This window comes from Pempheris klunzingeri, chromosome 10 (assembly GCF_042242105.1).
Source record: "Pempheris klunzingeri isolate RE-2024b chromosome 10, fPemKlu1.hap1, whole genome shotgun sequence".
Lineage (NCBI taxonomy): Eukaryota > Metazoa > Chordata > Actinopteri > Acropomatiformes > Pempheridae > Pempheris > Pempheris klunzingeri.
This window is the reverse complement of record NC_092021.1, coordinates 21025097-21052880: the sequence shown is the minus strand read 5'-3', so window position 1 is coordinate 21052880 and position 27784 is coordinate 21025097. Positions and strand designations below refer to the sequence as shown.

The 27784-nt window shown below is 41.6% G+C and overlaps 1 protein-coding gene across 1 annotated transcript; it reads right to left on the bottom strand.

The window, feature by feature from the left end:
* Window positions 1–2995: 2995 nt before the first annotated feature.
* Window positions 2996–24167, bottom strand: arhgef7a (Rho guanine nucleotide exchange factor (GEF) 7a). Its single transcript, XM_070837654.1, has 20 exons — window positions 24123–24167; window positions 19803–19887; window positions 19505–19638; window positions 18107–18305; window positions 16920–17008; window positions 16034–16128; window positions 15741–15836; window positions 15383–15505; window positions 13790–13928; window positions 13641–13700; window positions 13382–13528; window positions 12186–12272; window positions 11983–12061; window positions 11752–11891; window positions 10488–10709; window positions 10303–10396; window positions 9963–10052; window positions 5464–5563; window positions 4216–4270; window positions 2996–3917 (listed from the first exon to the last, which is right to left on the bottom strand). The coding sequence occupies exons 4-20, from the start codon at window positions 18300–18302 to the stop codon at window positions 3795–3797; spliced, it is 1935 nt and encodes a 644-aa protein (XP_070693755.1). The 5' UTR covers window positions 18303–18305; window positions 19505–19638; window positions 19803–19887; window positions 24123–24167; the 3' UTR covers window positions 2996–3794.
* Between the last annotated feature and the right edge of the window lie 3617 nt (window positions 24168–27784).

The following is a 27784-nucleotide window of genomic DNA, read 5'->3' as shown; positions in this document are numbered from 1 at the left end:
AGTCGTGTGTATGTATGTGTGTCTGTGTACAGCTGATTGATTCTCTGCTTTGAAAAGAGAGAGAAAAGAGTGAACGAAAGAGAGGAAGACCTTGATGCTTTTTCTGAGCGCCACAATAGTCAGGGGGTCTGAGCCGTATTGTGGAGCACCCACAGTGACAGGCTGTCACTCCACACGGGTAAGAAGAAAGAGGCAGAGAAAGTGAAGAGGGGCTGGGGCAGGTCAGAACCCTGATAATGCACGTCTGCCTCTTCAGTTCACAAGTTCCTCACCCAACAGACACTTGACAGGAAGACGAAGGGTCTTACGTTTCTCCTGGCAAAGACAGTGGGACTGGAAATAAAGGAAATTTGGAGCCCAAGTGCTACACCAATGTGTATTTATGCACCTCCATCTGGAAAGAAGTTAACGTCAGCTAAGAGATCCAAATAAAGTTCCCAGAAGCACTTTTCATGCTCAGGTTCATTATTAGGTACTGAGTGGCGGCCGGCTAACCAAACACTTTTGAGAGTCAGGCCAGCAAGGTCAGAGCATGACAGCGCTGGCCCGGCTTTATCAGCCGAGATCTGCATCACAGGATGAATGTGAATTGTGCCTTTGTTCCTATGAAGGAATATTCAACGTGAAACAAAAGGCAACTGTTTTCATTACTAATGAGTGGACAAGGTGAGAATCACAGTGAAAAGGTTGACATCTGCGTTTATTCATCCAACAGCAGCAGAATGGGAGCATCTCTCCCCACAAAGCTTGTCACAATTATCACGGTACACAATGGATTTCAATAGGCTGGTTGTTTCAAAAAGAAGAGGCATCCACACAAACACACACACAACCACGAGCTAGAATGTTTTTTTTTTTGTTAGGTCAAGGACAAGCTGCAATCAATATCATTGCCATACAAACCTATTTCCTGCACTTTAGCGTGGTTCGCGTTTAATTCAAGATGCCAGCATGTGCCATTTTTATGTTTCAACTTCAGTTCAGTCGCTCACAGAGCATGGATTTACGCAACTTGGTCATTCCCTGCAAGCAACCATCACCATCTTCAGCACAACGGCGATTGATGCTAAAAAATACAACTACAAGTGAGAAACTTGGGACTCGACATGGGACTTATGAGATGCTACACTAGCAATAGCAGCAGTGGCAGCATGTGTTACAGAAGAAGAGTGTGGAAACAGGCACTGGAGATTGTACAGATAATCACACTGTCATAATATGATTGTACAGATAATCACACTGTCGTAATGTGTAATGTCATCTGTAATCACATCTGGTAGCTTACACAGTATCAAAGCTTTGTTGCTACCACCTCATGAATTGCATACACTGCATATATTAGAAGTGGCTGTTGGACTGCTCTTGTTTTCTAATTTAAAATATTTCCAAACTGCAGACATTTTACCTCCTTCCTGCCACAACTGGCTTAGATTCATGGTCAATACTGTCATTAAAAAAAGCCTGGATTTGCCGCAATATCAATATTTGATCAGGACACCCATAGTTTTCACATAGAGTTTACAAATAGAGCATATCATAACTTGACTGTTCTCAGCTTGGAGAAACTAAACTTTCAGGGCTGCTTGGAAGCAATACCGCTTAATTTATTTATAATACCAAGAGCAAAAACACCAACTGAACATAACCAAGACATTTCAAGATATTTGAGACAAACCTGTTTCCATAAGCAGCTGTTATTCCTTTGGGAACAGGTCCTGGACGTCCAAATCTGCCAACATGGAGGAAAACTCTTCTTCCGGCTTAAGTTAAGCAAACAATATGTACACTAAGAGCAAACGTGGAAAATGGCGCCAGCTAAGGCCGAATAAACTTTTTAACAGGCAAGCTTGTTTGTGAAATACTGAGTAAGCGGTTAACAAGTAAACAGTGTAGCCGCAACATGGCAGACGGAAACAGTTCAAATAAACCGCCATTTAGGGAGGATGGGGTGGATGTATACCTGCTGCAGGGACTTGAATGTATCACTTGGGGGCGGAGTAGCACGGAATGAGTCGTTCGGTCGAAAGTAGTTCACGAAAACCAACAGGTTTAGATCCAAATAGAAAGAGATGGGAAACAATATGCAGCCTTTGCTATCAGTATCAGAACATGACCATAACAAATACCTTATATTTCGGAGCCAAACCCTCCTGACATGAACAGCGCAGAATTACTCACTAGATTTGGCGGATTCCTAATCTACGTTCGAGCTACGACACTTCCAACCCGTTGACGACATCAGTGATGTCATAGCAAAGGGGATTCTAGAATGTTGGTTAAAGTTCCATATTTAGTCTCAAATTTAAATTATTTTGGATGTTTGTTTTGATTTTGACATCAATCATTTTGGGGTGAGCGGTATAAAAATAACTCCAAACCAAAGATAAAAACACACATTGCTTCATTTTTGTGGGCCAAACAAATATATGGAACTGCTGCACTGTGCCATCTAGTTTGTTGGTGGTGTTTTCATGGCCAGAATAACCTGATAGATATATTTGGATATATTTCAGCGCATTAAAAAAATGCCACTAATGATTTCCAGTTACCTCCAGTTTTCCATCCAGTGCAGCACACGGAGATCAAAGCAGTACTCCTCTGATGCCGGTCTTAAGGTTTCTGTGTCAGTTAGTTTGAGGCAACTTGATTTGGACACAACTTATTTAGGTACAAGCTCCACATGAGTGCAATATAAACTAAAATAAAATTGGCACAGGGCCTCTCTGATAGACAGTGCTGCAACATGAGCTAACAACATATGACCCAACTCAGATATTTCATAAGAACTGAGGTAGTGCAGATTCCTTAACCAATTTGTGATAAATCATTATTTACCAGTTCAGCCATAGTGAAACTGGGGTGTTGCCTGCTTCCCCTATTTGATTTGGTGCTTTTATGTGTGTGTTGGTGTTTGTAACGAAGAGACAAAGAAAGCAGCGTTTGTTCCATGGTGCTGGAGCAGATTTAGCAGCAACTCAAAGTCTGTCTTCTAAAAACACATTTATTTCTCCCAAAGGACAAAGGCTCATCTTTTAGCAGTATTTACATTATACAGTACAAGTTCAACATCTGTACAGTTTCCTAGGATGCCTAGAAAGAAAGTCAAACCGCAAAGTGGTCAAAAACAGAGATTTAAAAAAAAAAAAGGAAAAAGATAAAGAGAGATGAGTTTCCTGGCACAAACTTCACTTCAGACTAAAAACACCGGGTTAAGCCTGTGTCTGGGACAGAGCCCGAACAAAAGTCAATTCATAAAAAATTAAATAACATAAGAGATGTTATGCAATGGCATGGTTCAAGTTTAGACTTGTCCAAGGCCCTTGTGACCATTAACACCATTAAAGTACCATTTATGTACCATTGGACAGCGTACTGTGAAATGATTGTAAACAGAGGGAGAGGACTTATCTCAACGTGTCTTCCAGCCATGCCGAACGCTGCCAAAGACACTGCTGATGGACGTTGTGGGTCATTTAAGTGTATAATCTCTTCACCATCTTGCTGGGTGTTTCAGGAATGTTATCGTGGAATAGATAGCAAAGCCTGTACAGCATCACTCCGCACTGATTCATGTCTTTTCACCAGAGGGGAAGTAATGACACTCGTCTTAGAACAAACATAAACATCCATCTCAAACAAGCACACAATTACCTGCATATATATTCACTCTTGTTCTCTCACTTACAGCCTTAAGTTATGTGTGCATTTCATCCACAGAGCAAGCCAGCCCAAACACATAACATGCTCTTTCTTTCTGTTTTCAAAGCTGCAGATGGAGATGGTGCGCAAGATCCTCAGAGGTTTGTCTCGTCCCATGTGGGGTCATTCATGCTCTTTAACACCCTCCTCACAACCTTTTCCAGATCCTTCCGTGCTCTCTGCTCTTCCTCCAGTGACCTCTTCATCTTCTTGTTATCCTGTGAGGTGAAACAATCAAAAAAACAGATTCAGAAAAGGCATTTAGTCACACATCTCAAGCTAAAGCTAAGCTGACGATATCATTAGCCCAAATAACGTGCAACATCTTATGTTTCAACCCATTACAGACATATTTTATTATAACATTTTATTTTAATCCACATAATCCACTTTTAATCTGTTAATGTTAGGTCTGATTTTTACTCAGCTAACAAATTTTAGACTTTTTAGAGTTTAACTGAAAGACATTTTAGATAAATCATCAATGATCATTCATTAAACATCCCAAATATTTACCTGTTTCAGCTCTTGCACCTCATCCCTCAGGGCATACACCACATCCACCAGGCTCCTTTAAGATTATAAAATGTAGAGGTCAACATATCAGTGATGCCCAAGACTGGTTATTATTATTACTGGTTAGTTTACTGCAATTTCTGCTTGTATATTTATTGCACAGAACAATGGCTGTGGATGATTTTGTCTTCCACCTCTTACATTAGATTCACATAAGGAATGGATCACTTCCCAGCCAGTATGGACAGGAAGAACAGTTACACCAACCAAAATCTGTTTCATTGTAGTTACGGGCATGTCAGTGTTGTCTTAAGACACACTTAAAAAGGTTTGAGGATATCCTATTAGCTCAGAGCACTAGCATAAATCGGGTCTGAAAAACATAAATCCAAACGTCAGCCACAACGGCAACAGATTTTAAACACCGCTCATGTGCCTTAACATGTAAGCTCGGCCATCCCGACGAACAAAACGCAGGACAGAGAAGTTCGGATTACAACACACAGTAATCGTGTGTGAGCATGACTTCACTCTCTGCTCAGGTTGAATCAGCCTACTCTGCTGTTTCTTTATGTAGCAAAAAGTTGTTTACTGCTATATTAAGGTTGAATGTCGTAAAAAGAGAACCTTTTAAGAGACAGGAGCTAAAACGGAGAGAGTTCAGAGAGAGGGCGAAAAGAGCGGTGCACACAGTGTGAGAAAAATATTGTTATTTGAACATTACAGCGTAATAATGAGAATAAAATGAAAGCAAATGAAACTGAAAATGAGCATAATATGTCTCGGAATAAGTGATATTCTATAGTTTCCTTTTCATTAAGAAATTCCATGAAAAACCATTAATTGATCCTGCTAACGAGTTGTCATGGCCTGATACTTATTGCTCTGTGCCATAGAGGTCCATTGTTGTCCAAAAACTATTCAACATTAATGAGCCAGACGGTTTCTACAGTATGATGAAGATGGGCTCTGTTGTTTATTGTATTACTTCACAGCTGAAAATAGTCCTGCACTATTTACACCTCAACAATATACAGTGTCAAGCTGTTAAAATGTGATGTTACACATTTGTGCCCCTGTTAGAGATTTTAGTCAGAATGAATGAATGGGCTTTGGCTATGTGCCACAGACAGGGTATGATAGTGTACTGATGCATTGTTGGTTTTGGTCTTCATATGGGACTTACAGTATGTAAAGATATGGATTCAGGGCAAAGGAGAGGCGGAAGGACTTTATCTATTATCTTACTTTTCTTCCACTGCACTTTGTCCGTTGCGACTGGGATCCTCCACCAGGACCTTCTTCTCACCGGGGATGATCACATGCAGTCCAGTTTCCTTTCGCGGTCCTGTTTCAAAACAGAAAAGCACTCAACGATTGTAACTTTGAGACTTTAGTCTCACCTTGTGGTGAGATGAGTCAGTACCAAATCATCTTTGGTGAATTACTCTTTCAGACCACAGTCTGAATGAGCGACAGCATCAAGGAGAACCAAACATATACCACAATTACTAGCAGTGGTGTGTTAGTCATGCACAGACCAAATATCAGACAAGAGCCAGAGGAAAGTGGAAGGAAATGAGAGGCTGTGGAGATATCAGGCAAAAAAAAAAAAACCCACACATATCCAATCATTCAGTCACAATTCTCTGTCAATCTGAAATGAATAAGAGCTCCACTATCTTCCCCAAATGACAGCACACACCAAACACCATCAGATTTGCCGTTCTTACAAATCACCAGAATACCAGAGTCTACCAAATGACAGATTTATTCAAAACTCATAATACAGCGTTTGGGACTTGAACACTTCAGCAGTGTAGAACAAATACACTGAAGGCGCCTTTTGCAGATAAGACATGGTAACATGTGTGAATTGAACACAGCATTAGAGCACACAGAGGACAACGTTGGTCATAGACAGTTGATCTCTTCACCCTGTCTGTCCCACAGTTTGACTTAGTTTCTTAAACCACAGAATACACCTGTCACAAAGTATAGCACATGATATAAGGACAGTGATATTCTTAGCTCAAATACTCATAGAAGGTAGAATGGATTTTTTTTTTCTTGCTCCATGACAACTAGTATTTACAGAAAGGGAGGTTATGTGCTCTTATATTTCAAGTCCACTCTGACAGTATTCTGAGGTTGAATGAGTAGTTCACATAGAAATGTTCCCGTATAATTACGGTCTCTTGATTCTTTTTTTTCCTTTTTTTTTAAACCATCAATGCTTTCAAAACACCGATGGTGAGCATTTACACTACGAATGAGCATTTACTTTACAGTAACACTGAATACTCAAGTCTACCTTTTAGGACTATATCATACACACTCTAGGTAGACGACAGAAAATACAGAATTTAACAGATTCTATCCGCCACAGCCACTGGCCTGTTACATGATTGTGCAAAATAATTCAAACACTTCATGTTGTAATTTTCAGTGTAAACTTTGATACAGACCAATAAAATAAAATTGAAAAAAAAATGAAATAAAATAAAAACCAAATGATTCTTCCAGGGATCATTTTGTAAACATTGACATACACAATAAAATATTAATAAAAAAAACTCCTGTATACAAAATAATGAAGACAATAAAGAAATCATTTCAGAGACAGTAAATAGTACTGTAACATGGACCATTCGCATTGCTTGCTGTAAGAGGAGATAGACTCTAAGTGGATGCCAACCTGTACTATTAATACCAATACTGGAAAAATACTTCTTCATAAAAATAGTCATCAATGCGGGAGATAGCATGGGAAACCTCATAAGCCAGACAACACAAAGACACGTCTGGCTTATGAGGCCGTAGCATAGGTGCTAGTTTGTTGTGACACAAGGGATGCTTGCTTTTGACAAGACTCTAAGCTGGTCAAATTATCAGAGTCTGGTAACAGCTACACCTGAAAGGAATAGTCAACATATCGCGAAATGGGCTTATTCGCTTTCTAGCTGAGAGTTTTGATGAGAAGACTGACACCACTCTCATGTCCGCACAGTAAATACGAAGCTAGACGTAGCAGCTGGATAAACTGGAATCAGAGGAAACTGCTGGCTCGGCAGGATTTATAGTGAGGAGTTGCTTTCTGTTTTCTTGGCACATAACTAGAAGACTGAAACATGACATTGGACTGTGCTTTTTTGCTTTCTTTCTCTTCTAGTGAGACAAGAAAAATCAATATCAATCTTTCGCCCAGACTCCAGCTATGGAAACTGGGGCACAACCAGCCTGGCTCTGTCCAAAGATTTAACAAAATCCAACTGCAAGCACCTCTAAAGCTCACCCAGTGACATATCATATCCATATCCTTGCTTAACGGATTTAAATAATGAACTTTAGAAGTGCTCATAACTGGATTATGTTACCTTGGCTAGATGTTTCCCCGTTTCCAGTGTGTGTGCTAAGCTAAACTAACCAGCTTCACCTTGAACAGACAGGTCAGAGTGATGTGGATCTTCCCAGCTAACTCTCAGAAAGACAACAAAAAAAGCATATCAGCAAAATGCTGAACTATTCCTTTAACTAGCAGGGCACATTAAACAAAGGCATTCGATTTGTATTACAGGACTGTAACAGTGTTAGGCTACAGTTTACAGTTTGTCAGTGTTGGGCTGGTATGCTATGCCTGCTTTAACTTAATCTTTGTGTTTTGTTAATGCACTAACTTGAAGTTTAAAGAATAATATAAACGCAACCCTGTAGAACCACTGACATACAGCAACATTACTAGACGGAAGATTAGGCTTTAAAGAATGATGCTTAGGACACAATAGAGTAAAGTGATTAATGACTAATAATTTAAAGAGTCACTTCACAAAAAATACTAAAAACATATTTTCTCACTTAACTCTAGATATTATCTAGCGATACAGAAAGTTGTCCAGGTTACCGTCTTGGAGATTTCTGCATCCACAATATTACAATGTAGTTAACTGGAATTTAAGTTTATGGTGCTCACAGGACTCACAGGACAATTTCAGCAGTAGGAAGTAGTGTGAATTAAAGCTATTGACAATGAGGTCTTTAGAATATCCAGAGTAATGGGGACTATTCAAATTTTCTAAGCTGAGAATGATACCTGATAATCAAAATAAAAAGCAATTGAACTGCATGGCTGGATAAAACTAGAGGTAAGTGTGAAAAGATATGTTTTGTAAATTGAGTGGAAGTGACCCTTTATATTCACCATTCTTAGTCTGCTAGCTTTCATGCAGCTGGAGAAAGCTTGACCAGTGTAGACAGTGGAAGCGATGACCACATGTTCCTGTAGCAGCTACATCAAATAAGGAATTTGTGTTTTACAAACTATTAAAAGGATTCTTTATTATTCATTAGCTTTTATTTAGAAGCTTTTGGTCGTGGTGTATGTTAAATCTAATCCATTTTAGCAGTGGCAACATGAGTAAAGATTCAAACTATGAAAACAGCAATAATATGAAATGTTAAGAATTTGGATATTTCATTTGCATGCTGCTATATTTTCAGGCAGCAGGGGCATATGTGCCTGAACCTGTGCGTGTGTGTGTGTATGGCATCTGTGCTATGTTTGAGCATACATACTCTAGAAACACATACTGGAGAGAAGTAGTACATGGTAAATATAATACACTCGTTCCTGAATTACATCTGAATATCAGACAGGAAAAGCTCAGTCCCCATCTCTCCCTCCCCTGGTTATCCCTCCCCTATATTCCACTCCAACATCCCTGTACTCCCTGCTGAGAGAGTCTGCCACGTTTATGGTCAAACAAGGGGAGTGGTCACATTCAAGATAAATTAATAAGAATTACCAAACACTTACTGCATGACAACTACACAAAGAGAGGAGGCACATAAAAGGGAAAGTGGCAAGGCAACAGGGAGATGCTTCAAACATCTTAAAACAAACAGTCTAAAAATAAATAAACCAAATAAGTTACCAAAAAAAATGAACAAATACAGAATAGAAAATAAATAGATAAATTAAAAAAATTCTAGTTTCTTTTAATACACTGAAGGTAAAAGAGGTAATCGCGCTGTACGTTACATTACAGTACAGCGTGGCAGTACTGTACGTTCTTTAGTTCTGGTGAGAGATGCAGCTCTTACGCGGCACTGAACCCATCCTGTAACTGTGGGTGGTCCAGATGGAGTCATAGTCAGAGTCCTCCGAAAGGTCAGAGGACAATTCTGGCCGTGACACGCTGCTACGGCGGCCTGGCGAGTCCACGCAGGACCGGTCCACGTCGGCCAGCACGTGGTTGTGCATCAGGTCGGTGCCCTGCCAGGCTGGTCGGTGCGGGCAAAGTTCGGCGGTGACGTTGCGAATGCAGAGGGAAGAAATGATGGGCGAAAAAAGGAGGGAGTGGCGGTGCAAAAGGAGGTGGCAGCAAATGCGGCACGCAACAAATGAGAAATCATAAAAACCGGTGACAGATGCAGGATGGGATGACGGAACAAACCAGAATAAATGGAGAAATCATGGTGCAGTATGGAAGGAAACAAAAATTGATGAAAAGAGAGAGAAAGAAGGAACTCGAGGTAAACCAGAGCAATGCCAAAAAGTGAGGAGTGGAGGAGAGACAGACAGAAGGAAAAGATACTGTTAGAAAGATCAGTTCAGAATACAAGCGTTAAAGAAAGGCATTGAGTAACCGACTACAGATACAGCAGTAACACAGACAGCAAGCTCCAGTATGAACCTCCCTTCTTTTGTACTCATACGCATTTATAAGTAAGACTTTGTGTTTTCTTACTGGAGTTAAGAGTCTGCCTGGTTTTGGCGCTGGTGCAGTATGCCTCGATGACTTTCAGGATCTGGGCATCTTCTTCCAGAGCAGCAGTACCTGAGACAGAGAAGGCAAGAAGAACGGGGGGGAAATGTATTTACATGTCCCTCAGATCTCTGCTTACAGCATGAGAGCCTTTTCCGCCTGCTAGGCTAAGCGAACCATCTTCATAGTTCAGGGACAGACATGAGAGTGTTACTGGTACTCATAGAACTCTCAGTAAGAAAGCAAATATGCTAGTTTTCAAGATGTTGAACTGTTCCTTAAATAAAACTTTGGACATAAATAGAAAAGATTTTAGACGTACTCTTCCTCAAGGCAAATTCCTCCTCAGACTGTTTCCTCTCAGGCTTGCGCTTGGGAAGGAGTTTCTTCACACTCTTGGGGCTTTTACTAAGATCCTGCACATGAAATGGCAGCACAGAAATTAGAAAATCAACATAACAAACGGAAATGAAGAAGTCTTGACTTCAGAAAACTGTGGTCCCTCACCTCCTTGTAGCAGAGGGCTGCCGAGGGTCGTAAAGGGGGCGCAGGCCGCAGACAACTCAGGCTCCAGGGTTTGGGAGTGTTGGGTGGTTCCAGCGGACCCCACATCATGGTGCTGTGGGACGTTCCATGGGAGGAGGGGTGAGGCAGGGTGTGGTAGGTGGGAGCCACTGTCATGGCCCTCCCCTCAGCATGTCGGGATGGGGTGAGAGGGTGAGATGGGAGCTGAGGAACGAAACAAAAAGGGCCCCAGTCAAAAATGACCTTTAAAAACAGACAGTTCTGCTCCTTCACTTGTGCTGATAAACATCCAGTAGATGCAGCACGATATTCTGCGTTCAATATGTAATGTTTAGGAAAAAATACAATATCTTATCTTATCTTCTTCAGATTCATTTATCTTCTATCTCATCATTTCCAGATGCAACTAGTCTAATATCAGACAGAATAGTCGACGCATTACACTCCATCTCCATCTTCACTCTGACATTTCCTCTACGTCGACTGATTTCCGCGGGGGAGAAGGATTCGATTTTCCTAAATCACTAGAGACCAACATATCGTGTCTGAATATGCTTTACGTCTATACTGATGCATAGCCAAACATATTGGTTTTGAGAGAGGAGCAGCAGCAGCTTGACAACAACCTTAGTCCCACCCATGTCACTGATTGGCTAATCGTTATTCCCCCCACGCCGCTCATTGGAGCGACTGTTTTCAACCAAAAAAATCCTTGTTTCAAGTCACGATGCCTGACCAGATGCAAGCAAATTGGTGGAGTGAATCAAAGGCCTGCTGTGTCCCTGTTGCATCTCTGCCTGGGCTCAGACTGACAAAGTTAGCGACTATCTAGTGAAGCATTTAGCTGCTAAAAGGCTAAAAAAATGTATTTTATTTATTAAAATATTTTTCAGATAGTTATTTCTTGCTATGATGCAGCCAACAACCTACAAGTGGCCTATTGTAAATAATGTAATCATTGTTCTTGTGCACTCGAGGGATAAGGCTTGATTATTAATATAGTAGTCATATTCATTTCATTAAATGCAATTGTACATTACAGCCATTCTAGTGAGAGACACCACTTCACACAGGCAGGTAAAGTCATTTTAGATGATTGGCAGTCATTACGTGAACCAGGACAATGGAAATACACACAATAGAAATTTGTGAGAAATCAACATATATATTCAGTGTTTACACCACACTGGGTATAAATAAACAGAAGGAAAATCATGTGTATGTGGGGAGGTAATCATTAACTGACCGTGTGGCAAGGAACAGTGAGTGGTTTATGGCTGGGTGCTGTGGCTGCAGTGTGTTTGATCTGTCTGGTCAGGTGCTCCACCCAGTCCTGCAGGTCCTGCTGGTTGGTGCACACCACCTGGAGGCGGTCAAACATAGTGCCTGCGGGGACAAGACAGAGACAATGTTGTTGACGGCATTATGTCTAATGTAATTTACACTCAAGCGTCTTGCTTGTCTCATGTGGCCTCACCATTGAGCTCAAAGGCGTTTTTATGGGCTTCACAGTCTTCTAGTTTGGTCACTGTCATGCTGGCCAGCGGCAATTTTCCCTGCAGAAATCATCATATGGGAATCAGGGCATAACAGAGAAAGTGCCTGTCATTCACTATATTAAGCACAGAACTCAGAAAGAGACTTAAATCAGACTGATCTGAGAAGATGTTTATCACTGACTTGGAATATGAAGCCACTCATCCTGGGGCTGGCAGACAACATCAGCAGGACGTGAGGGAAGAGCATGAGGTAACGCTCACTCTTCTCCTGACAAACAGGAAAAGGTTCAATCATGAGAGAGAAATAGATCCGGTTTGTATATAAACACTGTTTTATGGCAACATTTGACTTCAGGCCAGTTTAGATCAAAGATTCATGTGGACATAAAACCATTTAGACTCAGAAACTTTACATTAAAGTGAATTATGTATTGAGAGTGTTAGCTCCTAAGTTGACGCCTCATCTGTTAAGTCGATCATCACGACACAATATGACATTCATCACGACAGGAACACCAGCTACAGCTCCAGGTCGAACATGTCAATTTGATAACGTGTGCTGTACTTTTATTTCCCCCTGGATTCTCCAAAGAAACTCTCACACTCATTCAATCACCCCTCAAGTGCTCCATGGTTTTGTCTTTTACTCATCGTGGCTAGCTCGCTGCAACAGTAATAGGAACACTGCACCGGTAGATCAAGTAGCTGTGTCCAAATAATAAAAATAATCAAAAAGGCAGCAGTAAGGAGAGTGAGATAATCAAAGGAGACATTCACATGGAAAGTTTACAACCTCTATTGGTAAGTTGTAGAATGTATTTTTGTAAGTTTCAACCCGTCAATACATTATCATGACTTTTTGACATGGACCCATTGTTACCATTGTTACATAGACATCACAGTATAAAAGTCTGAATGAGGTACTATTGAATCCTACTGGAGAAATGTGTCACTTTCGATAAATCTTTTAAAGAGAGGTGCTCTCCAGTCACAACAAGGAATCATTTATATTCATTACAATTAAATTATTTTATATTTATTTGGCGCTACTTACAACTACTGAGTTTTTTTAACCACAATGAAGGTTTCTGTCCACTTGAGATACAACAATTAAAATTCATTTTGCCGTTCTCAGTGACAGAGAACTTTAACTGGGAGTTAACTTATGAATAAATTATCAAGTGCGAGTTAAATGAAAGCTGAAAGTCGGTGATGATCCAGGCATTCCTGCCAAGTAATGTGTTTCGATTTTGCTTTATTTAGCAAACCAAAGCAGTGGCCAAGTAACGGGTTAGGCCAAATTTAGCGCAGAAGCAATATTAGTAGAAATGTATAACAAAATGAAGTGCAGGTGGAGGAGGAAGATGGTGCTGGTACCTCTGAACCAGGACTGAGGACTAAGACCTGGCTCATGTAGAGCACAGAGCCCAGGGTCTTAATGTCGTCCCCCTCCCACAGCCGGATGGACTCGGTGAGAATCTGCAGCTCCAGCTCCTTACGCTTCCGCACCTCCTGGCACTGAGCCTGACACAATGGAAACACAAAGCGCTTAAAGACTTTCTGTCGATTCATTTCAATTCATATTATATCTGATTACGTGTTACATCGGACAGGACAGGAGCGGAGATCAGCTTACAGACAGATTTTTGAACGCCGCCATGCACTTCTGAATATCTGGCCGGTCAGGATGACTCTCCTGACAAAAAACAAAAAAAAGTTACATGTCGGTTATTGAACACACATCGTCACACACCAAGCGCTCTACACAGATGTTTAAATACACACCTCCATGTGCCTCTCCAGCTCTTTGAGTAAATTGGGGTATTTGTCGAGTCTCATGAAGGGTTTGCTGAGGCCTGTGGTCAGCGTGAGGATCCCAGGACTGACTGCACCCCTCCCCTCCATAAACTCCCCCAACACTTCACTGCAAGAGGCAAAGAGACAAAATAAATCACTCATTTGTCTCATTATGTAACCGCAACGACCCACAATCATTTTTCTATTAACATCACAAACAGTGACTTCACAGGGACGACACCAACTCAGTGTCTTCACAGACTGACGTACTGGCCTCTGTTAGTTATCTCTTCTGTGTGAGTTAACTCCCTCAATTGCTGCCTTTGTAATTGGCAAGGGAATTAACTTTGAATTATGTCAATAAAGTTACAAAGGCAGCTAGTTATGAGTAAAATTATGGCTTAGAAAAATGTGTCAAAAACTATGACAGCAAAAACAAAAAACTGGAAAACTCTACTGACATTCACTAAATGACACTTAATACACAAAACACACTTCCATCCTAAAGCGGTCTAATATAACACTTGTGCTATGACTCCTATTGTCACTTTATGTTGAAACTCAACAAAAAGAGAGTTGCTAATTCAAACATATGGCTGCATTTGTGCTGCTGTTGATTTGTATTGCTTTATACTGACAGGTGTTTCTTTTCTTGTGCACTCCATTTATATCAATAATTAAATTCCTAAAAGACTCTCTAACATTTGCAAACGCAATGCACTCTGTTGGTCCTTAACAAAAACATAACTCAATCCATAACACTCTACTGCTCCATGTTTTCTCACTCTGCTGTCTGTCTGTCTCCAGCAAGAACAAGCTGTCCCATAGTTCACACACATGCTTCCAAAATCAATGGTCTCCCAACCCCCAACCTCTCAGTTCTAAATAATGGAGCCATCGCTCACATGGCACTCACCATAGCACATGACCCTCATTCCATTTTTCACTCTGCCCCCGTCTGGTCGCAGACACAGACTTAGATGGAAAAACTTATGTTTTAGGCAAAGTTTTGTCCCCTCTGACATAGCGGTTCTCAGTCCCATAGCTTGCTAATTACACACTATGTATTTTGTGCAGATGTATGAATGTTGTATTTTGTTGTATGTAAATGTATCTGTGTACTTGAGGCTTGAGTATATTCTTCACTGTTTTTTTAGCCTGTGTTTTACTGGCCTTGCATCCCTTTTGAGTCTGGAATTTTATTTTGGTTTTGCACATTGTCTGTTTCCAGTAAGCTCCAAAAACTGGACCTCTTACACTTTTGTACTCGGTGTAATTTTATCTTAACCTGCAAACAAATGTTTTTTTTCCCCATTCTCTCTCCTTCAGCTGCATTCAAATCCTTTTGCTTTGTGTAGAAAAAAAATTGCTGCCTCAACTGCGGTTGTTTTGATAATAAAAAACTGCAGAGTGCTCACTTTGTGTCTGTGGTGACAAGCCGCAACCGACAAACAGCAGGTAGCTACAACTGTGAAACAAATATAAACTCCAACAATTCAGCCACTCTCTTTTCTCGTTTCTAATACAAGCCGTTATAAACAGCAGTTTATGCTAGAAAATGCTGTTGATGTGTAAACGTACCCGTGCTGGGTGAGCACATTCACTGCAGAGGGGTGGTTGGAGCAATATCCGACATAAAGAGCCTTCATCTGGGGCATGAGGTTGAGGAAGAAGCCTCCCACCCTTTGCTGGCTCTCTGGAAGCCTGAAAAAAAAAAAGATCACACTGATAAAATGCCTCAATGTAAACTCTCAACACAGAAAATAAACTATCGGCTAAAAATACTACACCACCACCATATACTGTGTGATAGATAGTCTATGGTTTAATCCGACTTCCCCGTAGTACCATCGGTCCACCACTAGATGTCCTTCTGCTTATTATAAAACTGTGAGGATGCTGCTGCAGTGGGGCTGTGTGTGTGCGGGGAGGGACTAACTTGGTGCACTCCTCGAGCGATTGGACGAGCATCTGCTGGAAGGTGCTGATCTCCTCAAGGTTGCCCAGAATCAGAGCCACTTCTGAGCTGCTCAGTCTGGAGGAAAAGACAAGATGGAGATCAGGGGCGACAAAATATTCAGTGACGTGCAAAAAGAAATCAGGTACTGGACCCAGATTTGTTGTTGGGGGAAGGGTAGAGAATCTGATTGATCCGGGTTCCTGTTATACCACAGTCATGGTGAAATCATCTGTTTGTGGTTTCATCAAGCTTTATGGGTAAATGAGTCGTACTTCTCGATGCTCTGAAGAGGTCGCAGGTAGTTCGTCAGCAGGCTCTGAAGGTCCTTGGAATATTCGGTCTCGGTTTCTAAAATGTTCTGCAACACCTACAATAGAAAGAGAAAACAGCCTCAGTTTAGAAAGAGTCCTTGGAGATCTTGGAAAAACAGCTCTGCTCTTTCTTGCAGTCATTTTTTCAGAGATTGCACTGCATTTCTTTACAGATTCACTGTAGTTTAGTGCCACAAATTATGAATATAAATCCATTAAAGCATTACAACACAAATGTTATAATGTAAATGTTTCTTCTATCCAATTCAAACACCTAAAAAAACATGACAAACATAGGTTTGCTTCAGAGTTTATATATGTAGACACAAATTCTCAGCAAAGGTTTGGAAGGTGAGCCGCATTCCTGATCAGTGTTTTCACTACATTCATTTATTCACTTAGGTAGGCATATATTTCTGTAAATCTGTCAAAGTCAAAGAAGACCAACAGACAGACTTCACAGAAATACATTTCCAAATAGGAGTGATCATCTTGCATGTTTTAGAGCAGCAGTCTACACAATAATTCCTGCACTGTGTTATAGTGTGTGTGTGTGTGTGTGTGTGTGTGTGTGTGTGTGTGTGTGTGTGTGTGTGAGAGAGAGAGTCAGAGAGACAGAACGAGAGAGAAAGAGCGAGAAAGAGAGAGAGAGAAGAAAACTATTGAATGGACAATGGAAAATTGTAATATTAACAAACTACACCTCAGCTGCAGTCACACTCTGAAGAAGAGAAAGTGTGTCAGTGTGTTGTTTTGAGTGGGCTGTGGTTGGAGGCCAACTAGACTGGATCCTGCTACTCCACATAATCACTTTCTGATTTCAAATAACTGTTGAGTTGCGTCCTACCAGGTTATAGTAGGTCTTGCTGATTGCAGAAGTGTCAAAGCCTTTAGGTGGACTCTTAAGGGTGCCAGACTTGGGGGACACTTGTTTGTCTGTGAGCAGAGACAAAAGGAATTAATTAGGGCGCATACTCGCATTCAGCATTGCATGTAATGAAACAGGAAAATGAACATTTTTGCAAATGAAATTAGAAACGTAACAGGCTGCATAAAGACATAAAGACATAAATAACAACAGTCCAGTAACAAAAGCATTTCAAGTGGCTGTGATTTCCTAGCACATCTAAAGCACAAGATGTCTTTAAACTGCTTCAAGTCCGCACCAAGTGCACATCAGGCATTCAGCTTACGTTTGTTTTATGTGTATAATGGTTATGTGTTTTGTGTATAATGGTTTACACTCAAAGTTATATCTATTGAGAAAAACACCAACACTGAATAATATGTTGCTTCAGCAGCATTAAAGCCTCTCTTCTCCTCAACTTCACATACCAGCATTTCATTTATCCTTTGTGCAATAAGCACTTTTCATTCTAACGCACTATTAACTGCCTCTGGCTTCCCCACACATTCGGTACAACTTCATCTTACTTCTAGTCGTGTTCTTGTTTTTCATCTTATGAATGGTGCCATTTTTCTCACATGAACATTAGTTGTCGTATTGTGGCTTCATAGTATTTATGCTTTTATGCTGCCTTCCTGCAAAAAGATCTGACATGAACAGAACTGAAGCAATAACATTATGGCAAACTTCAGCTACCACTGAAAATAGATATATCTATATATCCATATCAGCTGGTGCCAGAATTGTCTTTAAACTCACTACAAACGTCTTTGATTGTTGGTCCTTACATTCACCAAAAATGATTATTAAATCGGTGATGTGAATAAAAGTCAAAGCGACAGATGTGGGGCTGCGTTTCAGTCACAAGGCCAGATGGAAAGGCATTGACAATGGCAACTGTGATGTAGTGTGCTGGTTGGCAGTTGTTGTATGTGAGAGATGTGAAAACGTCTGGTTGGGTAATTATTTAATCTTTCAAGCTGCTCTGTGATTATTCACAGAAACACGCAGGGGAGGAAGATCTATTTGAAATTATATAGTTGAATGATGCAACTGACAATCTGGGAGGTTGAACCAAATATAACAACTACTGTTAGTACAGCACTACTTTTAATATCAGTACCTACCAGAGCCTTTGACCTCACGAACATAGTTGCTAGGAAACCAGCCAGTCCTGCCATTAAGCATCCCCTCCCACCAGCCACCATCCTCCTGGCGAGTCACGTTGATGATGTCACCCTTGGTAAAGGTGAGCTCATCCTCGTTGGTCTGCTGGAAGTTGAAACGCGCTCTCACAAGCTGCTGTCCGCTGTTTTCTGACATGTCCTGACAAAAGAGCGGTGGATGTCGCCGAGGAGCGAGAGGAGCAAAAGAAAAAAGTAAGGAGTGAGCCGAAACAGACGCTGTGAGGTGTGAGATGTCAAGTTAGTGGGAAGAAAAATGTTCCTTTCAAACCAACATTCATTCACTGATTTTGTGAAACGAACCCAACAAATATTGTGCAACTTTCATTACTCATCACACTCGTCATTTCCTCCCCCTTCTAGATTGTACTGTCATCCTGCAATTTATACCATTACTGGTCAAATTCATACTTTATCTTCTTGGTATATTTTACCATCTGTGACTAGCTTTTGATTGACTGACTGACTGTGACTGCCATCAGGTGGAACTAACGGCACACAGAGAGATTTATATGTTATTACGTTAATAAACTAACCTGCAACAAAAATCACATTTTCATACCATATATCACAAATCAAATTTCATAACTAGCAAAAAATTATAAACCTTGGCTGTGGTCATTTTACACCCACAAAACAGGTGGTTCAACTTATTGTGCCTGATTATTGCTTGTCTCTGATCTTGTTTGATCCCCATGACTCATCCTCATGACTTATTAGGACATGACAGCTTACTCCTTTATCCTTCACTCCTTTATCCTATTTCACCATACATTATTTTTTTGTATATACTGTACATGCAAACATACATATATTTTATATTTTTTTATTCCCTTTCTTTGTATGTGTGAACTGTATCCTGTATGTGTGAATCAGAACTGCTGATGACTCGAAATTTCCCCATTGTGGGATAAATAAAGGAATATCTATCTATCTATCTATCTATCTAAAAGGTGGAGTCCGTATTGCACCTAATAAAATTTACTTGTGTGCTGCTGCCATGAGTAAGTGGCAGAGGAACCAGTGTGTGCACGGAGGAACTAGTATGGTTGGCAGGTTAACGATGGCATTACATTAGCTGTAAAACACCGATATACAGTTTATACACTTTGTAATTAGCCTTTATCAGTGTCCTTACAAGTCAATATCAATAGCTCACTGGCATCGTCTCATCATTTGTACATTAAAAGCCTCACAAAGGAAGTATTTACCACACGGCTTTTGCTCTGGATTGCATTATATTTTACAGGTTTTTATGTTGTGTCTTGTGTTTCTCTCAGTGACGTAGATCTGTTGTGCTAAACTGTGCTGTTAATACGTAGCCGTGAGCGTTGACCTTACCAGACTGCGAAACTGGTTCTGCAGGAGCTTGGAGGATCGACCCAGTGAAGCCTGAGAGGAGAGCGACTCAAATGACTTGATGCGGTGGGCTGAAGAGTGCCGGGCGCACACTGAATCACTGCCCACGCCGATATCTGGACAGAAAGGGCAACATATAAATACACCAGACCTGATCTGCAGTCGGCACCCACACACTCATGACAACTCGCTTGTCTTTCACAAAAAAAATAAATAAATAAATAAACACACACCCACAAGCATGCTGTAACTGACACACGTTGCACATGTTTTGACTGACCTGCAGTCACTTTATTCAGAGCAACCAGACTGCTCAGCACCTTTGAGAAGTTCAGCCCCAGCAGGAGATCACTGGCCTCGAACGGCTGTGGGCGAGAGAGGACAGAGAGAGGCGAAAAAAACGTGAGTGTGAGAGCCAGAGACTCATCGGCAAGTGCATTTCCCTTTTAAAGCTGATCGCTAATTCCAGCGCAGCAGGACTGTGTCATCACTTGGCCACACTGCCAGCACCGAGCAGTCAATCGATACCTCTCGTTATCGCTGACGGAAGTAGTGGGCGAAGCGCACAACCTCAGCAGACACACATCTGCAGCAGCTACAAACAGATACTATTTACATCTATTTCATGTGCACTGCAAAAAATACTCCTCGTTCCCTACTTCATGAAGAGCATCGAAGGATAAGGTTGGCTATATTCTGTATTTTTTTTATTACCAACAGATCCCCTGAAAAGACCAAAACCAACAAAATTTATCCTACTAAGTATTTTCTGTACAACCAAAGTTTGATATAGGGCATGTTGTAATCCTCAGTGTGCCCAGAATCACATAACAAGAGCTCCTATTGATACCAATGCAAACTTACTCCATACTGACAATGGAACACTATTATCATTTAACATTTAATCTCAATGAACGACAGACGATTATTAAGTATTATTAAGTGGCAAGTTGGACACAATGGAGCTTTGAGGCGAGTCAATACTTTCCCACAACTTGGATGTTGAACCCATTTACGTTCGGAAACTTGCAATTACGACAACACGAGCAGGGCATGCGTGTCGTAGATAGGTTAAGGAGATGAGAAAGCTTTAGAAACAGACTAACTTACCTTTTTTTAAATGGTATATGGACACTAAGTAGAATTTAGAATAAAGTCAGCCTCGTCTTTTCACTGCAGCAAAAGTGTACGCTCCCACTGTGTCACCATCAGCGTGACTGTCACTGGCCTCTCGGTTAGTATGAATGGCAGTGATTGTATCTCTGATGACAACTGTAGTCGTCCTCTCTCTTCCTGTGTAATGGCTTCAAGTGATTAGTTACTCTCGCTTCGGTTATATGGAGGGTGAGCGACTGTGAGATATGAGTCTCTTTCATCTTCCGCTCTGATTGCAGATACGTCCTGAGGGGATACGTGAATGATTGTTTGTGAAAGTGCGTTTTTGAGAAGGAGTATATATGTGTGCACGCAAGCTGCTGGCAGACTTGCTGTCCCTAAGGAGCATTGATGTGAAAGCACCCTCTTCCTAACCAGACAACCACTAAGATTTGTATTTAACTTCTTCTTCCAGACAACAACTGCAACGTTGTGATTCTTACACCGTTTTAAAAGTCATTCTAACAGATTAACCAAAAAAAAAGTTGCCAGTCGTCACAATGAAACATGATGAATGATGTAAATTAAACATTCACGCATGGAAATAATGAACACGACTAACACGACAAGCTTCGACGTGTCCGCTAAGCCTCAGCATCACCGTCAGGTAATGATCCCACAGAGCAGGCTGAGACAATAGCGCAACACCCCTCTGTGACTCAGCAAGCTGCAACAACATGGTGAGTTGCTCCCACACTTGTCATGATTGGGGAAATGAGTATTTACCTGCACAGGGTGTTACAAGCAAATACTCCATGTACACTATAGTTAACAGGATGTGGGCACATATCAGACCTCTTAGTAAGAGATTGCATGCATATGTTGAATCATATTTTAATAATAATGTTTCTGTGAATCCCCTTTTAGCAAACATCCAGTAACGTGCAACTATCTACAGTGAGTGAGTTAAGAATACATGTAGTGTGTATTTAGACGGAGACACTCGTTTGAAACAAACACTAACGATGGGGGTTAAAGTGCAGACTTTCCATTTTAAGGGTGATTGAGGGTGTTGCATCGGACTCGCTGTGCTAGAGATACAGACAAGGCAGCCAAACCGTTTTCTTTGCAGCCAAACAGTGCAACACTCTTCACTAGCCAAGTCAGTCATCTGACCTCAATCCAGCTGATCATGAGTTTCAATTCTTGAAAACCAGACTGAAGACAAACAGCTCCAAAGATGAGTAAGAAGTGAGGACTGCAGCCTGACAAATACTTAATTTTTAATACTATTCACTAGATGTATTAGCCCAGTCAATTTATCAGTGTAACTCCAGTGAAGATGGACGCAGTGCAGACCTGCAGGCATTAGCCACTGCAGAGGATTTGCAACCAAAGAAATGTAAAAATAAATGACTTTATTCAAGCTTATCTAACTTTTAGTGCGCTCACTTTGGGGGATAATGAAAAAAGATGGCTCTGATATTGGCTAGACTGACATAGATGTAAACACCTTCAAATGAAAGCTCATGAATTTTGAGCTTTGACCACATGGTCAGCGCAGTCGTTTAAATCCAAACTGCTTTAATAAAAAAGCTCAGTATATTGATCAATGAATTAGTCACAATTTTAATAATCAGCTCATCTTTTTACAGTCATTTTAATCAAGCAAAAGAGCCAAACAGATGTTAAGATTTGCTGTTTTTCTGTTAAATATCGTTTCAAATTGAAAGTCTGTAGGATTAAACTGCACATTTGGCTCTGAAAATAGTGGCAGGCCTTTTTCTGTATTTCACTTCACATATCGCAGATTAAACAATGAACAATTTAATAAAAGCGATGGTCAGTTGCAGGCCTGTATGTCCCTGTACCTTCAGCAGCACTACGCTATAGTCTGCTGCAGTATCTGTATAATACAACAGATCGTTCTTCCGTTCAGTTTTGATGATAATGGATTCTAAGTCTCGCATTAGTTGAGACAGATGTATCTGTGATTATTCTCCGGGTAAGGTTTCTATCCCAGAGGGACCAGTGGGTTCATGGGAACTCTAATGATCGCTTCCTGTGGTCAAAGACATTTGGGGTTAAGGGTCAGTAACAGCAGCTGCCCAAGTGTCAGAGACGGTCCTGAGTACTTCTAGACAGGCAGAGAGAGCGAGTCAGCCCAACATCCAGCTTAACTCAATTAGAAAGAGGTAGGTCGGCACTGAAAAAGCCTATCTCCTGTCTGTCTGTCTGTCTGTCTGTCTGTCTGTCTGTGAGCCACTGCTCTAATCTACAGCCACAGCTACCTGGGGTCAGAGCCAGCAGTGCTCTGGGCTCTGGAGAAGATCCATCTTTGCTCTACAGATGGTGAGCGGGAGGATCGCCATGTCCCAAACTAATATAATCCTGCTCTGTCCGGTTCAGTCAAAAATAGAAAAAGCAAAAAAGAAAATGGTGAAATATTGAGTACAGCATCTCCGCCAGTGAAGACAGAAGTCAGCATGACATAAATGAGTGATTATGATGAGGAATTTGACTATTTGATAGCAATAAATCTGCAGATTACTGCTCAGCACCGTTGCCAGAACCTGCCCCTGTAGTGAGCCAAAACAAACTAAGCCTTTTTTCCAACATAATCATGATGGATGACTTTTGCTTCCTTGACATGTTAGCCGGGCATGTTTTACCCACTTAATATGACGGCGCACCGTCTCAAACCATCTCCACCTCTTGTTCGGTGGCTGGACACTCTGCAGGGACGGGCGACGCTGAGGAACACTGAGCTGTATTGTCAAACTAGGGTGGTTCAATGGCCCTTCTATGCACCAGCCAACACACAACCTTTAACAGCAGGCTGTCCCCCGTTTGCTTAAGATTATGGAGGCATTCTCACTATGCAGCGTATCCAAATATGTCTATTAAGTGACTGATCCCAATAGATGTTTAGATTTTACACCTTATTATAATAATATTGTCATAACCCTGTTAGGAAAAGACCTACTTACATAACCATGGTCCTATTTTGTTCATAGCTGCAGAGACAATTTGCTCTTAACAAAAAAAAACAATGTTAAATCACGGGCTTGTGTGAACTGGTGGTGACAATAAAGCCACGCAGGAGCCCGAGGACAAAGCTCTGCATTAATTAAGAAAGCGTCAACATCACCCAGGCGCTTCTAAACCCCCAGTGGGAGGCTACAGAGCAATACTTTTATCAATCACTTCTTCAGTCTCCACTACTTGCTGGTGGTAAAATGTTGCAAATGTATCGCCACTAAGAGGGCAGAGCCAGGTTCTTGGCGCCGGGAGATGGGTGATTGTTCTCGGCTTGTGGCTCACTCCTCCTCCCTCTGTCAGGGGCTCCGTGCGTCCACTCCACGGACCCATTGTTTATTGTACCAGGGTCTCCACGAAAACATGCAAACTCTGGCCACATCACAGCACCTCTAGGTGCTGTAACATGCAGGCTCGTAGGGTATAAAGGCATTTAAAAAAAAAAAAAAAAAAAAAAGGTACTTACCTCGACGCGAAACGATGTGCAGCCCTTGAGAAACTCCTTTATGTTGCTCAGGCACTCGCCGTCGTTTTTCGGCTCTGGGTAAATCTGGAAAGGCGGAAACGCAGGTTAGAGATACACTTCCAGTTCACCCTGCGGGGGTCCGTGCTCCTCACACCGCGCGTTTCTGTGACTCGATCGGCCCTAAAAAGCTTCTTCTTCTTCTGCTTCTTCTTCGCCGACACGCATTCTCCAGTGTGTGTTTGCACTGGGCCTGACAGTCCGGGAGGCTGAGCTCAGATCCCGCAGCGGGGAAGTGGAGGAGGCTCCAGTATTGGGTCAAGGGAAATGACGTTGACAAATAAGGATCCCCGCTGATGGTGCTGTAGCCTATGGGTGCCCTGGTTTTCCTAACAAACCTACTTCGAAGTGTGAAAGAGGAAAGATTTGACACTCGTGGACAAAATGTTAGAGCATCATAATAGAGCACCGCCTGCATAATGAGCATAAGGTTGAAGTGGCACCTTTCTAAAACATTATAACCTCCATGAAGGGAAGTTTTTGCAGGACTGATGTGAGCTGGGTGTGCCTAATAAACTGGCTTTGATGATGATACCAATATATACATAAATATATTCAAATGAACTAAAATATAAACATTATATTATATTGATCAGGATATCTTATCATTGAGAAGTAAACTGCTCTGTGGTGGACAAACTATGTAATCTTTGGCATTTCTGTTCTGCAGTTCCTTGTAATTTCTCAGCAGACACATACGCCAATATTGATGTTATATATATCTCATACAATGTATAGTACATATAGTGTGATGTAATACAGTCTTCCATTTATCTTTCACTGTAGGGCTGTCTCTCTCTCTTTTTCTTACTGTTCTTTACATTTTTCTTAGATTTTGCATTTCCTCGTACTTTTCATTCCTCAAAACACTGTGCTCGTATTTCTCACAGTGCTCTCCATTGTCTAACCTACACGTGTCTACTTTTTCCTCAGTTTCAGTTTTTCTTCTTGCTACTGAGAAGGGCCTGATGCTTAAATGTATCCAGGGCAGAGATGAGTCTAGGAAGTGTGCATGAAACATACAGTGATTACAGAGCAATCAAAAGAGTGTGTCATTGCTTAGTACAGCCTTTGGTTATTAAAGGAATAAATCAGTTGGAACTGAATACATGTTGCCTCAGGTCCACCGTTCTCACGAATGCATGAAGAAGACACGGAAGTGATGGAGGCAAAGAGGCCTGTTCTAGCTAATAGGAAAGAACCATGATATAGTATCATCTTTGGTTTCTTGGTATCTACTGTGATAGCAACTGACATCTGACCCAGCTGTGGCCCACACCTCCCACTTCCCTCTGGGCCACATTTAGTGCTGCACACGCCAAGAGCGAAGTGAAGTGGAGTGGAGTGCGGGCATGGGACAGTGGCAGAGATATGACTCGCTAATGAACGACCAGTCCAGGAAAAGTGAGAAACACAGCATGGGGATGACACTGAGTATTATTAGTAGTAGTAATGGTAGAAGTAGTGGTAGTAGTCGCATTTAGAGCATAACTGATAAATCAGCCAGGCAGATATATCAGCCAATGTCAGCTTATCACCGATATATCATATCTGTGCATATGTCCACCAATAAGTAACAGAAAATGTCAAAGCAGGTATCCATCCATTGTCTATCTATCTATCTATGTCTACCGCTTATCCTTTAGGGTCACGGGGGGGTGAGAGGCTGGGTTCACCCTGGACTGGTCGCCAGTCAATCACAGGGCCGACACATAGAGACAGACAAACATTCACACTCACACCTACATGAAATTTAGTCACCACTTAACCTAACATGCGTGTCTTTGGACTGCAGGAAGTAGGAGAGAACCCACTCAAACACGGTGAGAACATGCACACTGACTCCACACAAAAAGGCTTCAGATTTAAACCACAAACCTGTAACTTCAAACCTGTAACCTTCTTGCCGTGGGGCAGCCGTGCTAACCACCGTGCAGCTCCCAAAGCAGGTTTGCCTGCTAAAGGTTAATTTAGAAAGTGCCACCATTACATAGTTTGTCCACCAGAGAGCACTGAAAGTTAATTTTTCCACTGTAAATGTCCCTCTCAATATAAAGAATATGGGTCACAATGCCTTCATAAGGAAATTAATGGGATCCTCACCGATATATCGCTACTGTATCAACAAAAATTCAATATCTGACTGGCTGTGGCATCATTATTGTTGTTATTATTATCATAGAGGCGTTTTTTGAAGTGGCCACTTCAAAAAAATTAGTTAGTTAGTAAAAAGTTACAAAAAGCTGTCTGCTGTAATAAAAACTGTAATAAAACTCAGTTTGTGATATTTTGAGCCAATAGTTAGTTTGATAATATGATAATGTTGTTGTAGGGAAGAGCAGAGGCATTCAACATATGGCAGCTTTCTACGTTTTTACCAGTTATGTGTCCATAAAACATATTGAATCATCCCCAAATAAGATGGCAGCAGACTTAATAGAATTTATATCAGTGATATATTGGCCCATTAAGCCAACTGACTTGCTGAAATCCACCAGGATGAGGCAGTATTATACAGCACAATACCATCATTTAGATAAGCTGCCTTTAAACCTACACCAAATCCCCTCCTGTGTGCAAAATGGTGAAACATCATTTGGTTGTGTCACAGATATTAAACAACAGCCCATTGTCGGTGCGAGGGCGAAAATGGAGGAACCTGTTATTCCTTTTAACAGGCAAATACCTCCAGCTCAGGAGCAAACACACACACACACACACACACACACACACCATCCTCTTTTCAGGAAAACATTGGCTCCCTTGGGTGGCTGTCTAAACTGGCTGACGCTTTACATTGACACACACAAACACTGCGCTGTTGCTTTAACTGGGGAGAGGGTCCATCTCTGTCTGTGCGCCTTTGCAGTCAATGGCGGCCCACTATTATTGCTGTGGTCTGTGGGCAGATAGCTGCTCATCCCTGGCTGCTCACACTGTGTGCATTAACATACACTGATACAAAAGCCACATCGCCCTGGATTAAAGGGGGAATTAAAAAAAAAAAAAAAAAAAAGAATAAACAGGGGCTTCAAACGATGAATCTGTTGAGTGTTTGGAGCTGCAGTGGAAGCATCTAACACCAGGCCTTCATGACTGAGACCACAAGTGGATCTAACAGCTCCCGATACATTTGATCAATCAGGCTCTTTTTTTTTCTCCTGCTGCCTCATTTATAGCGGATCAATACGCAGTGGAAACAGCGGCCTTTTTTTCTCTCTTTGCACACGCTGACATGCGTGTGTGTCACCATATATAGTGCTGTTTTCGCAGACAATAACCCGAGCTGCCGTGACCTACAAAAGAAATCGCCTCATGGACCACTGAGCAGAAAGAGAAGCCAGACAACAAACCGCGTCGGTTTCGCGGATCTGGGCAGCACAGAGACACGCCGACGGGGCGGGCGGTTGGTTATGCAGAGGGGAGTGTGTGTGTGTGTGTGTGTGTGTGTGTGTGTGTGTGTGTGTGTCTGTGTGTGGGGGGGTATATTGCCCTTACTTTCTCCGTGGACCCCGGGCTGAGCCGCTCCAGCAGCCTGCACAAGACCACCCCATCTTTCAGGGAGCTCTGCAGAAACGCTTCAGGATCCGAGATGGTCTTCTTCG